The sequence below is a fragment of the Diabrotica virgifera genome, chromosome 1 (genome assembly GCF_917563875.1).
Source record: "Diabrotica virgifera virgifera chromosome 1, PGI_DIABVI_V3a".
In the NCBI taxonomy this organism is placed as follows: domain Eukaryota; kingdom Metazoa; phylum Arthropoda; class Insecta; order Coleoptera; family Chrysomelidae; genus Diabrotica; species Diabrotica virgifera.
Window position 1 is genome coordinate 284,879,288 of NC_065443.1, and position 14,709 is coordinate 284,893,996.

Below are 14,709 nucleotides of genomic sequence, written 5' to 3' on the forward strand. Positions count from 1 at the left end.
TCCATAATTAATGTAAAAAATACGCATATTATAATAAAATTAAGCTCGACCGCTTAATACCAACATTTATACAAAAGCTACCATCAAATTAGCGAATCAACCACTCAAAAATGGTAATTGCCATAATTAAATATTGTTTCCCTTTAGTTTATTGGCTTGAAGTATGACACAACTATCAACAAAAATATACTAAGATATCTTGGATATACAACTAAAAGAAGAAGAGGCAACCAATGATAGAGGAGGTGTCAGATACGTGAGAGAGGGGGCTCAGAGTAGATCTCAGAGAATGGCAGAGGAGAAACGAATGATAGTTCTAGGCAATGTAGCGGACAAAAAATCCAGAGGAAGATCTACAGCACGATGATCTGACCAATTAAAGGACATGACTGGCTACTTATTCTCCGAAGCAAAATAATACGCACAGGCGAAATAATTGGATAGAAATAGTCTAACAAATTACATGACATCACTACTCCTTACGATGAAGACAAGATAGAGGAGGAGGATATCTTGAAGATAGAATAGGTAGTAATCTGGATAACTCTAAGGAAATAGTATTAATATAAGATCAAATGATGTGCAGAAATGAGCTGAAGTGACATATATCTTTTAATAAATATTAAATATTATTTTAATAAAACTCGACCACCTAATACTAACGTTTCTATAAACGCTATGGTCACATTCGCGAATCAACCACTCTGAGATAATAATTTCAACGATTAAATATAGTTTGCCTTTAGTTTATTGGCTCGAAGTATAACAACTGTATGGTGTAATAATAATAGTAATTGACTTGATGTTTGTTGTGTAGTTTTCTCTTTCATGTGGTGACATACGGTGGGCCCGTATAGCTATTTTTTCTATACCAAAGGCGAAAGTGAAATTGGACCATCTCTTTAATGACCATAATGATTAGTTACGCGCGAAGAACTGCATGGTGTGGGTTTTCTATGCCACCGTAGACAAGTAAACACTCGTATGCATGCATGGGTTACCACACGGATATAAAAACCATTAACAACTAATATATACAAGGCTTGTTCAATTGAAACCCATCTTTACCCCAGAAAAACGTCATTGACAAATAATATATCTCATTGTTTTACTAACCGATATATTATATCCTGCTTAATAAATTTTGTGGCTCTTGCCCAAAGACTTCTTCTACAGCATTTTGTACTTCTTCGTTTAACTAAAACGATTACCGTTTAACACCTTTTTCAGTGTCCCAAATTGCCATTGTGAAAATGACAAGGTGATAAATCGGGACTATCAGGTGGATGCTCTCTTTTTTCACTACTTTGGCAACCTGATTCCGAACATTGTCGTGCAGGAGAATGATACCACGTGAGAGCGTCCCTGGACTTATTCGTCAGATTGGTTGATAGAGTTTATTTAATGTTTGTTCAACCTGCTTTTACAGGTTTGGGTTGATGTGCACTCTAGGTGCTGTAAACTGTAGGAGCAAGGGTCCTTTGAAAAAGCATATACATTCGGTTTCCTTATAAAAAGACTAAATCTGCGAAAATATACGATTAAAAATGTAACACCAGTTAGTCAAATAAAACAATAATTTGATACCAATTTTAACAATAATGATCTGCTTTTGTATCAAAATTGTTTTTCCCAGTTTACGTGATAAACTAGCAGAATGTTTCTAGTGGAGTCCTACTAAAAATATACGATGTTAATATATTTTTTCTTATAATTTTATTTAAATAGAAGATGTTCCTTAGCATAGGTAGCATTTGGTCGATTACAAACAGTAATTAAATCAAACTTACCCAATAGTTTAAAGGCAAAAACCCTCGATCAGTACGTATTGCCAGTTCTGACATATGGAACTGAAACTTGGGCTCTTAACAACAGCGTAGTCAACAAATTTCAATTGGCCCAGAGAGCTATGGAACGGAGAATGCTCAACATTAAGCTCAGCGATCGCAAATCCAATGAAGAAATAAGAAGATCATAAAAAGTAACAGATGTGATCCATAAGATTGCCATGCTAAAATGGAGCTGGGCAGGACACATCGCAAGAATGGAAGACAACCATTGGACAAAGCTAATTTCTCGAGTGGCGACCAAGGGCAATCAGCAAAAGAAGTAGAAGGAGACATCAAACAAGGTGGACTGATGACATCAAGCAAATGGCTGGCCACGAATGGATGCAAAAAACAACAAACAGATATGAATGGAAACATCTAAGGGAGGCTTAGATCCGACGATGGATGGAATAGCAGTTGCTGATGATGAATATATTTACATACAATGATATTGAAAGATAATAGTTTGGGCTTTAATGTTAGTTTCCTATTCGTTGTCACAACATGTTAAGAGAAGAAGATTTTCTATTCATGGACATTTTTGGTCGATATTAAATTCCTTGGAAAAAAGGATTTATGTCATGTAAAACTCAGCAAGAAGCTCCGGTCTAATCACTGTTTTATATCCTGATTTTTGCTCTTGAATTAAATAGTGTTGTAGAGTCTATACACACACATCTATTTGCTTCCTGAATTCTCCCTTTTATCTCTTCCGTGATATCGTTATCTGCGGTTATTGTCGCTCCGACATATTTAAAACTCTCCACTTTTTCAAAGTTATATAGGTGTTTTGTTACATTTTTATTTATTCTATCTGGTTTTTTGTGTCTCTTAATGCACATTTATGAAGAAATATTGGAAGCGTATAAGGACTCTTCACTTTCAACTATACCCTGTTTTTAAACTAGGGGGAGTAATTCAAATTTACCGCGCCGTAATGCTTGTTTGTAATTGGTCCAACCTCAGTCAAATTTACTCCACTGTTATGAAATTTTGATACTTATGAAATTTTGATTTTACTATTGATGTTTATGAAGTTATATCGGCGATATTTTGTGTTTTCTGCGTTATTACTTTAATTTTTAGATTTTTAGTCTGCTTTTTATATAAAAAAACAGTTGCTTGTAGAACTTTTGCGACTTATTAGTATAATATAATATTTATGGATTACCGTCAAATGCCGATATGATCAAACAAAAAAGAAGATGTATTGGTGATTTTTCTAATGACATTGTTGGTTGTGAATCTTTCTTTTGAGTTTACTCCTACTGGTTTAAAAACAGGGTATGGTACAGTAGAAAGATGGGTTGCTGAATTTAAACTTAATCTCAATAGCTTTGAAGACTATGCACGTCAAGGACATCCAAAAATGACAACAACACCAGAACGACAGAGTGACTGAGTGATATTTAGTAATAGCCCTAGGCATTTCATTAGGCAGTTCCAGCAATATCTTGACTGAAGTATTGGGTTTCAAAAAGCTGTGTTCACAATGAGTGTCGCATTCACTAACAATGGAACAAAAACCGTTCGAATGTGACTTTCTCTGCAATCTTTAGATCCTTATAGAAAGGATAAAATAGATTTTGTGCATCAATTCCTCACTATGAATGAAATTTGGGTATATCACCATGAACCTGATTCTTTGGCTCCGAAACAAGTTTATGTCCAGAAATCTGCTAAGAAGGTTGCATCAGTTTTCTTAGATGCGAAAAGAATTTTGGTTATGGATTACTTGCAAACTGGAAAACAATAAATTCTAAATATTATTGTTACCTTTTAAACCAGCTGAAGGAAAAAACTCGTGAAAATAGTTCCGGTTTGCAGAAGAAAAAAGTATTTTTTCATTAGGACAATGCACTGTATCATATAAGAATTTTGACATTAATTAAAGTTCGAGTTGTTGGAACATCCATCGTAGTCACCAGATTTAATTTAAAATCTCTTAATTAACACGTTTCTTCAACTTACCGCCGTAAAATAAATATCTAAATGAAAAGTATTATTTTATCACACAAGCCACAAAGTGCGTAAACAATAAATGAGAAATTTCTTATGGACATTTATCATTATAACCTAGTGTGACCAACTAGCCCGAAAAATCTGGAATTGAATTTTCAAAGTTTTGGTAAAATTCCATATTGAAATTTTTAATACATCATTCTTCTAAGAATTCACATCAAATTGAATTGGTGGGACGAAAAAAAGTCGACAATTTCTAGATTGTTATACTAATACCACATCCAAACCCATGCATTTTATATCGTCGTATTATTGTCCTATGAAAACTCTAACTCTGGACTTTTTATGGATTCTGTATTTTAATTATCGTCTTCTGAAAAGACGATTTAAAAACATGAATATCGAATAATTATAATTATATTTTAACCCAAGGTTCTATTTACATGGAAATCCAACATTAGTTAATTTTCTAATTTTTGGTTTTTTGAGAACGATTTCCGGCTTGAAAGTCGATAAACGTCAAAAACAAAAAAGTCAAAAAACAAAAATGTAATTATCATTACAACCCATTCCATCAAAAAAAATTTTTGTCAACATAAAAATGTTAAATAATCAATAAAATGATGATAATAAAGTTTTATATTTAAAAAAATGGCCCGATTTTCATTGAAAAGTCCCGGATTTTAGGTAGTTTTTCAGTCTTGTCCCGAATTCGACTAAATTGGAGTTGGTCACACTAGTTATACCTAAACGAAATTGTTTGGAGTCAATACAAACAAGCAAGCTCCTCCCAATTTTGTGACGTCAGACTCAGGCTGTCTGAAATTAAAACGTTTTTTAAACGTAATTTTACCGTCATTAATCTTACGTATTTAAAATCACCTACAAAAGACGTCTATATGACGTAATGTTCAAACACGTGTTATATTCAACCAAAAACTGACGTTTTCTCAACGTTATATGACGTCACTTGGTTGCCTGGGATATTTCAATACCCACCTAGAGAAATTCATGCGTGAAAAACGTTTTTCATCAAATGATGAGGTCATAACCGCTGTGGAAGCCTTTTTTGCAACCCATCGATTTTTACTTCAGAGAAGGAATTCATAAATTGGAATCCCCATGGTAACTATATATACTATAACATGGTAACTATAATCTGCCAAATGAACTTTAATTACGCAGAAACGCTACACATTATAAAGACTTAATGACAAAAATCTCCTTTAAGAATATAGCAAATAAAATAACGAGGTTCAAGATTTCTGAAGAGCCAAAAGAAATTAACTGGTGCCTTGTTAAAATTACAGGTTTGAGCCAAAATAAAAAAGTATTACAACAACTATAAAAATGTACATACGTATCCTGTAAAAATGTCATATATAGCGTTTCACGTTAAGAATAGAACATTGAGGAGATAACCCCATGTGTTTCTTATGGACGATAGAAGTGCGCCGATGCCACGCCGTACTGACTAGAATGAATCGTATAACAGCAGTCGAGTATCCATCCGTGCGCGAGATGTTTGGCAACACTGGTCTTCGTAAGCATAACGTTCTATTCTTAAAGTGAAACAAAGTATAGGTTAGCGATACGTTTTTTAATTATTGTGTCAGTGACAAAAAATATTGCCTGGGTCGTAGAATACAAATAAATGACAAATATGTGAAAACCATCTTGCTACGATGACAATTGAATTAATTTATAGGTATATAAGTTTTTTATGTATTTCATTAACAATATTATTTTTAACATTTTCTATTAGAAATAACCAGAAACATGTATTTTAAAAGGTTGTAGAAAAATTATAGTATGTAACGAGAGTATATTAGTTGATGAGAGATAATGAGAACATATTAACTTATTTACATAGTACATTGATTGCAAGCTAGTGCAACAATTCTCTTTTTTTATATAAAAATAAGACATAATGTGCTTTTTGAACGAAGTTTTAAAAACAGGGAACTACGAGGTTTTTAGTCAAACAGATCACACACCAAATTTTTGCAAGGATACATGCAACCTTTCCTTCTATTCTTCCAGTACTAATACACATACAAGAACAATAGTTCACATCACATCAGGAGCTTTATGAGTTCAACAGGTAAATATTTTTACGTTGTCATAACCAAAGACCTTAGAAATAAAAAAAAACATTTTAGTTATAAAAATTCAATGATGAGGTTGTTTTGCTAACAGAAGATGTTAAATATTGGGGAAATATCTAGAACATCCACAAATAAAAACAAGTAAAAATATACTGTGGCGAAAACCCTTGGAATCATCATAGAAATAGAACTAAACAGATAATAAAAATATGAAAAGATGAATAACCCGAGAAATTTAGAATATAAAATAGAAAAACTTAAGAAAAAACAAAAAAATCGTTATTAAAAATTACTTTCGAGTATCTAGGACAAGAATATTGACAGGAAACCATTTTAAAAAAAGCTCATCCTTGATTGAAAAGTACCAGCTTGAAAAATAAAAATATGTAAAGGTGACTAACTGGAGAAATTTTCAATATAAAATAGGATATATTTAGAAAATATTAAAGACTCATTATTACAAATTAATTTAGAGTATTTTGGACAAGAATATTGACAGGACACCATTAAAAAGCTCGTCCTTGATTGAAAAGTACCAACTTGGTCCTTCCCCACTTCGTACAATTTCATTTAATATAAACAACAACCAAATCTGATTTAGAAAAAATTAAGAACTGTTTAACGTCACTCGAAAACATTCCAAAACACTTGGACTCATCAAAGAAAATGATAGAAATAAAACAGAACTAGTTAACAAAATATAAGATGCAAAAGTGACTAAATGGACAAAGTCTGGTTCTAAAAAACCTTGTTAAAAAATCATTAATAAAAATTAATTTCGAATGTCTACGACAAGTATATTGACAGGAAACCATATCAAGAAAGCTCGTCCTTGATTGGAAAGTACCAACTTGCTCAAAGAATGAGAACTGCATTAATTAACACTTATTTCACTTCCTACAACTACATTTAGTATAAACAACAACCAAATCTGATCTAGAAAAAATGAAGAACTGTTTACCGTCACTCGATAATTATTTCGCGGTTATTCACTTAAAAAACTAGTAAGTACTCTTCGGTAGTACTTAAAAACTAGTACTCTTCGGTAGTACCACTAACTTACCAGGAGTTTCATTTTAGATGGAATATGCGGAGCACAAGCCTGGACTGGATGATTCAAAAATCGTTTTTCAAGTATATATACTAACATGGTACTTTCGCCCTCCCCTCCCCGCGCGTGCTGGAACTACCGCATCGAGTACCCTCTTTCCCCGACGAGCCAGTCCCCGTTCGTTCCCTCATTGAAAATCTTTAGGTAATTGGGTAACGACGAATGTAATATTCAGTGGTAATTAGTTCTACTGAGAGAATTTGCGAAAAATGATTTTAATTGGTTCCTATTATACAGGACGGAACTCATTAGGCGGAAGGAGATTTTTTTGTATCTTCGCCTACTAAACAAACCGGTACAATTGATTGAACAAAGTCTTCTTGATGCCCTTTTCATCTTTTGTTGTTTCCTAATTAGATTTTTGATCAAAAAATGATTTCCTCAGGGACATCTCTCCTCCTTAACATCATCAATTTTAAACTCGATATCAAGGATATTCCACCTCGTCTTGGTAGCTCCTAAGTATTTTGGTTTTATTTTTTCAGCAGGTATTCCCTAAAAACGAAAGTTAAACAAAAAAAAAACAAACATCAAATACGAAAATAATACAATGTATCTGACACGAAAATATACAAACGCTTGAGAGGGCCATATATGTTTAGGTATACCATCACCTCCTTTGGGTCCCTATATAAGGAACTATATTTGGAATAGCTAGTCACTTATGAACATAACCCCGATATTTTTGATTCTACAAAATGGCGCATGAGGTTTTGCTCCCGTTTTCTTCTTTTCCATTGTCGATTCTATTTGATAGGTTCTACATCTTCGCATAAACGAGTTGGAGTGTTTCATAGTATACGTAGGAATTTTTTATGGGTTTCCTACTGGTGGTTATTCTTCTTGAACAGTTCTCCTTTTAAGTGGATGCCGGCTTCTAATTATCAATCCGTTTCTAACGATTTGCTGCGGGTATGGGACTACCTCAGAGAATTAAGTTAACTAGGATAATGAAACCAAGTTGAGCTTGTCTGGGTACCAGCGTATCAGGACATCGAAAGCAACCATAAACAGATCAACTTGTTAAAAAGAGATCGAATGGATCAAATGGACCAGAAGTTACTTCGAGAGCTCGAAAACCACTACGTAGGGCTGTAGAGGACTGGATTCGGGAAAGCCATGAGCAATATTGGAAGAGAATCCGAAAACAAACATGTGACATGTGCAACTTTTCATTGGTGAACCATGTAAAAAAAGAATAGAGGAACTGCTCCACATGTTTGTGCTCTACTGTTTTCCTGTCCAGAGAACAGTAGCAGGAATGTTTAGCGGGCATGCACCAGAATCTGTAAAACATATTTTATGTGACTGCTAGGCGCTGGACCACAAAAGACAAGAACTATATGGGCAACCAAGGAATATTTAGGACACACCAAGTAAAATACCTATACAAACTTCTGCAGGGTACAAAAATTCTAGAATGTGTGTAGGAAACAGTTATGGGCAGCAAACAAAATAAGCTTCAGCTTCAGCGATAACAGAGATCTTTTGGATCAGAAGGGACTAGGGAAGGGAGAAACGGTTTATTGGAAGAAAGTCTATAATGTTGAAAGAAAGAATAATAAAGTTACGCATCCATTAAGTCTGGAATTTGCCGTCGGGGCACCTTAATCTATTGGTTGATTCTTTTTATTGATTTAGTCACTTAGTAGTAAAATGATATGTAGTTAACTTTCAATAGACATTAACAAGCAAAATTGCTTCAATATATAAAGGAAGAAGAAGAGAAGTACTTCACTTAGGATTAATAAACCAATCGACCGAGCGTTATTAAATTAGCAGATAACATTTTTGGGACAAAGCACAGAAACATATTTTTTTGATCTTGGCATTTTTGGTATAATAGATACTGGGGGTGAAAAAGGGCTTCCTTGGACCCGTATCGAAATCCAAATTGTCAAAAATATTAATAGCTTCGACTTCTTCAACTTTATCTCATAAGTTGTGTCCAATATTTATGTTTTTATTAGTTTTAGAATTTCTAGGTTAATTTTGTCTGATCCCTGAGTTTAGCTAGTTTTTAATTTTATATATGATTACCATTGATCAAAGTACTTTTTTAAAGTGCTTATTATAACCTGTTTCTATTGGATTCTATTCTTATCTTTCCCATAGGCTTTTATTATTCTATTTTTATTTAGTAATGTATTTAGTAGTTCAAAAATATAGGAATTAAGAAACAAACGCTTATGGTATTCATTGATCTTGTGAAAGCATATTATGATAGGGATCCTCGAGAGATTCTGTGGTGGGCACTCAATAAGGAAGTAGTCCCTGGTGAATATGTAAAGATTGTGAGAGATATGTATCAAGGAGTAACGAATAGTGTTAGGACTGATAAATTTCAGGAGAGACTGATAAATTTCATGTGAAAGTAGGATTGCAACAAGGCTCGGTGCTTAGTCCTTATTTATTCTCATTTATTTTAGATCAGATAACAGCGAAGCTACAGGGAACATTCCCTGATGCTTAATGTATGCTGATGATGTAGTGTTAGTAGGAAATAGTGAAAGCGACTCAGGAAAAAATCTGAAATAGTGGAGACAAGCTCTGGAGAAAAAAGGTTTAAAACTTAGTAGAACAAAAACACAGTATTTGGAATGTTCATTTAAAGGTGGAGTTGCTACAAATGAAATGATATCTTTGGATGATGAAATGATTGTGAAAAGTGAGAGTTTTAAATCCCTAGGATCGGTATTACAGAGTAATGGAGAAATAGATGGAGATGCATCCTGTAGAATTAGGGCTGGATGGATGAAGTGGAAGGAAGCGAGTTTTGTGTTGTGTGACAGAAAAATTCCAATGAAGTTGAAGGTGAAAATTCTATAAAACAGCCATAAGACCGGCTATGATTTACGGAACTGAATGTGGACAGTGAAAAAGAAAGAGGCAACGAATGCATGTGGTGGAAATCAGAATGCTTAGGTGGATGAGTGGGTGACAAAAAAGGATAAAATTTAAAATCAGTTATTAACAAATATGACAATTCAAAATTTCCAGTTTTGCAAACTCAAGTAATTACGTCAAAACTTTCGCGGGTAAATAAAATATGAACTACTTGTATAAGTTCATTTCATATTTCAACAATACGAAACTACAATAATTGTTACTCTTTTAATTAGAATTTTTATTACGATATCGTTGAATGCCACTCGGCATATATGTTACGTTCGCCAACTGTTTTTTCATTACAGGAAGTTTTTAAAGTAAACTGTAAAATGGTAAAACGTTTTAATAGTCTATTGTAAACACAGTTTACTCTTTTTTTTGTATAAGATAGTAGTGAAATAGATATTGCAGAGTTGGGAAATATTCATTCAAGATATAATAGACTAGGGTAGAAAAATAAAAATGAGCGATTTCAGGGTAAAAATCAATACAGGTATTTGAAGGTGCTAAATGGTAGGATGGATATAGTTAATTAAAAATACATACAGAGGTACTCGTAAATCGACCTCATTTTTTTATAAAAGAAGGCCAAAATAAAAAAATTTGGTTTTTTGCCTATAGCATTTTTAGTATCATATTTACAGCAAAAGTTGTTTTACAAAAGTTGTGTATCATAAAAACCGATTAATTTGAATTTTTATAAGTTAAAATCCATAAAAAATTAACCGAGATAATTGTAAAAAAAACCACGTTTTTTGCACTATTTTGTAACTGTTAATAACTTTTACCAAAAAGGCCGTAAGGAACTTATTGTACCTTGATCTCGAGGCAATTAAGGGCCTTTATTAGTGTACAAAATTTTAAGAAGATCTATTTGTTAGTTTACGAGTTATGTTAAATGTTTTTCCCAGACATCGAATGTTTAAACAATCATTGTTGCCCTAGGAGTATTTTCAGAGCTTTTTGGCAATATGCAATGGGTTCTTAAAGACTCAAAGTACTAAGAAAGTTAAAAAAGAATATATTTGTTTTTTAAATGTTGTTAAACAAGTCTCTAAAAAATGGTGAGTTTTTTCCTTATAAACAATTAGAATATCTTTGTTATTTTTTCTGATAAATAATTATAATTGACTGTATCAAAAAGCTGGTAAAGAACACACATTAAAAAAGAAAAATCAACTTTCTAGGACCAATGATAGTCAAGTTATACTTTTTTTTTAAATCACATCTCTATTGTTTATAAATATTAAGAGTTGAAATTTTTACAGAATAATAATAAATATCTATATTTTATACTTAAATTGATAAGTACGGAATATCTTCTATTTAAAACGAGTAATAACCGTTTAAAATGAAGTTACACACGCTGACTGAGCTGGGACCGTGTGATGGGGAAGATTGTCGAGATTTTGCTGTAGAAAGTTCAATTTGGAGCGCTTCATTTTTTTTTAATTGGAGTAACTCGACGAAAGAATAGCAACTAGCTAATTTTCATTTACCGGAAAATCGGAAAATTCTGGAATATGCACTTTTTTCAACATGCATTTACAACGTTAACACATATAATTTCATAAATATTGTCATGAAATATTATAAATTTGTGAATAAATATTAAAATAAAATTATAGTATATACCTATTTATATACAGGGTGTTTCATTTTATTCGCTTCGGTGTCTGTACGGAAAACGACTTGATTTAAAAAAAAATTCTTGATAAAAATAATACCGGGTCATTAACACTGCAATCTAAAAATAATGTGAATTATACAGGGTGCTTCAAAAAAGAGTGGTATATCAAAGGTATATTTTTTATGGAACACCTTACACCTGATGAAATTTTTAAATTGTCCTTAAAAAATAAGCTAGACTATACCCAAATACAGGGTGTTTTGATTTATTTCAATTTTTAGAAAAATGTAAAGATTTTGAAAAAAAGAAATATTTACAAATCTAAGAATCAGTGACAATTTTTTTCTTGGATCTTCATAATAGACTATTCAGCATATTTAAACAGATGTTTACTGTAACAAAATTTATAATTACTTAATCGTATATTTTTAGATTTAAAAATTAATTAAAAACAAAACGTTATCAAATTAAAAAAATATTATGTATAGATTATAATTATTCATCTTCATTAATTCTACACAGTTTTTGTACAGGTTCATTAATTTCTTCCACATTATCCATAATTTCTTGAAATAAATCAATTGTAACGAGCTTTGCATAAGTTGAAAAGATGACACTGGCGAAAAAAGATGCTACAACCTTTTGACAGTTATTATAGATGACGAAAGCGAAAGTTGAAGAAGATTTGTTTTAAAAAATTATTGATAATATTGAAGAAATAAGAAATTAACGAACCTGTACCTAAACTGTGTAGAATTAACGAAAATCAATAATTATAATCTATGCACAATTTTTTTTTCAATTTGAGAAGGTTTTTGTTTTCAATTAGTTTTTAAATGTAAAATTTACTATTAAGTTATTATAAATTTTGTTACAATAAACATCTGTTTAAAAATGCTGAATAGTCTATTATGAAGATTTAAGAAAAAATTTGTCACCGACTCTTAGATTTGTAAATATTTATTTTTTTCTAAAATTTTATATTTTTGTAAAAATTTAAATGAATCAAAATACCCTGTATTTAGGTACAGTCTAGCTTATTTTTTAAGGGCAATTTAAAAATTTCATCAGTTGTAGGATGTTCCATAAAAAACATATCTTTGATATACCACTCTTTTTTGAACCACCCTGTATAATTCACAATATTTTAGATTGTAGTATTAATTGCCCTGTATATGTCTATGACGATTTTTTAAATCAAGTCGTTTTCCGTACAGACACCGAGGCGAATAAAATTAACCACCCTGTATATAAATAGATATATACTATAATTATATTTTAATATTTATTTACAAATTTATAATATTTTATGAAAATATTTATCAAAATATATTAGTGTTAACATTGTAAATGGATGTTGAATAAAAAAGTCCATTTTCCAGAATTTTCCGATTTTTCCGGTAAATGAAAATTAGCTAGTTGTTATTCTTTCGTCGAGTTACCAACATTGAAAAAAAATGAAGGCTCTACGTTCTCTGGAAGCTGAGATATTATAAAATTTTTCAAGCGCTCCAAATTGAACTTTCTATAGCAAAATCTCGACGCGCGGAACTGGACTCCGACAATCTTCCTCATCACATGGTCCCAGCTCAGTCAGCGTGAGTAACTTCAGTTTAAAGGGTTATTACTCGTTTTAAATAGAAGATATTCCGTACTTATCAATTGAAATATAAAATATAGATATTTATTATCATTCTGTAAAAATTTCAACTCTTAATATTTATAAAAAATCGAGATGTGATTTTGCAAAAAAAAAGTATAACTTGGATATTATTGGTCCTAGAAAATTGTTTTTTTCTTTTTTAATGTGTGTTTTTTACCAGCTTTTTGATACAACCAATTATAATTATTTATCAGAAAAAATAACAAAGATATTCTAATTGATTTTAAGGAAAAAATTCACTATTTTTTTATCGACCTGTTCAACAACAATTAAGAAACAAATATAGTCTTTTTTTAACTTTCTTAGTACTTTTAGTTTTTAAAAACTCATTGCACTTTGCCAAAAAGCTCTGAAAATACTCCTAGGGCAACAATGATTGTTTAAACATTCGATGTCTGGGATAAACATTTTACATAACTCGTAAACTGACAAACAGATCTTCTTGAAATTTTGTACACTAATAAAGGCACTTAATTGCCTCATGATCAAGGTATAATAAGTTCCTTACGACCTATTTGGTAAAAGTTATTAACATTAACACAATAGTGCAAAAAACGTGGTTTTTTGCAGTTATCTCGGTTAATTCTCTATGGATTTTAAATTGTAAAAATTAAAAATAATCGTTTTTTATGATACACAATTTTCATAAAACAACTTTTGCTGTAAATATGATACTAAAAATGCTATAGTCAAAAAACAATATTTTCTGACTTTAACCTTTGTTTATAAAAAAATTAGGTCGATTTACGAGTACTTCTGTATATATTTTTAATTAGCTATGTCCCCCCTACGATTTAGTACCTTCAAATACCTGTATCGATTTTTTTCCCGTTTTTATTTTTCGGCCCTGGACTATAAGGGTTTTGAAAAGAAAAGACGAATGAATCGAGATATTAGTTTGTACCTTGGAGTGAACGCTAAGTATAACGAATTTCTGATTATAAGAAATATACTAATTAATAATACAATTACATAAAAAATATAGAAAAAAGAAAATATAGAATGCAAAAAACTCAATTAAGAATATATCTTCTTCTCCTTTCATGACCCTGTCATGAAAGGTTGGAATATTTGGTCTACAGGTTGGAATATTTTTTTTATCAAAGTTTAGACCCGTACAAAACATATTTTCAAGATAATATATGATTCATATAAGGGGATCATTTTTTAAATAATTAAAAATGGGTAAGCTTTGCACAAAGTTTACTTTTTTTGTAATTCATGTTTTTATTAAGATTTTTACAATTTTTTTCTGCAAAGCTGAAGAAACAATCTTTTATAGAAGACTTACTGAATTAAATTTGAAACTTAATTTATTTAAATAATTGGAAATTAAAATTGAAAAACAAATTTCCAAAAAAATATTATTTGCATTATAAATAAACACTATAAAGCATTTTGTTTTGCAGAAAAAGTTGCGCTATGATACCAGTATAAACCAAAAAAAAAATAACTATTTAATAAATATTAAGTAGTTTCTGAGATATTTAATTTGTTTATAAAAAATTACCATTTTT

The 14,709-nt window shown here is 31.2% G+C and overlaps 2 protein-coding genes across 3 annotated transcripts in view; one reads left to right on the plus strand and one right to left on the minus strand.

Annotated features, from left to right (window-relative positions):
• LOC114330456 (uncharacterized) overlaps nt 1-7,054 on the minus strand; it is a 30,675-nt gene extending 23,621 nt beyond the window's left edge. For both annotated transcript variants that reach the window (XM_028279801.2, XM_028279800.2), the window contains exon 1: nt 6,963-7,054. In XM_028279801.2, the coding sequence (XP_028135602.1) occupies nt 6,963-7,049 (87 nt within the window). In that variant the 5' untranslated portion in view covers nt 7,050-7,054. The remainder of the gene's footprint in view (nt 1-6,962) is intronic.
• The window catches only part of LOC114330466 (angiotensin-converting enzyme-like), a 537,413-nt gene that overhangs the window by 347,072 nt on the left and 175,632 nt on the right, over nt 1-14,709 (plus strand). The window lies entirely within an intron of this gene.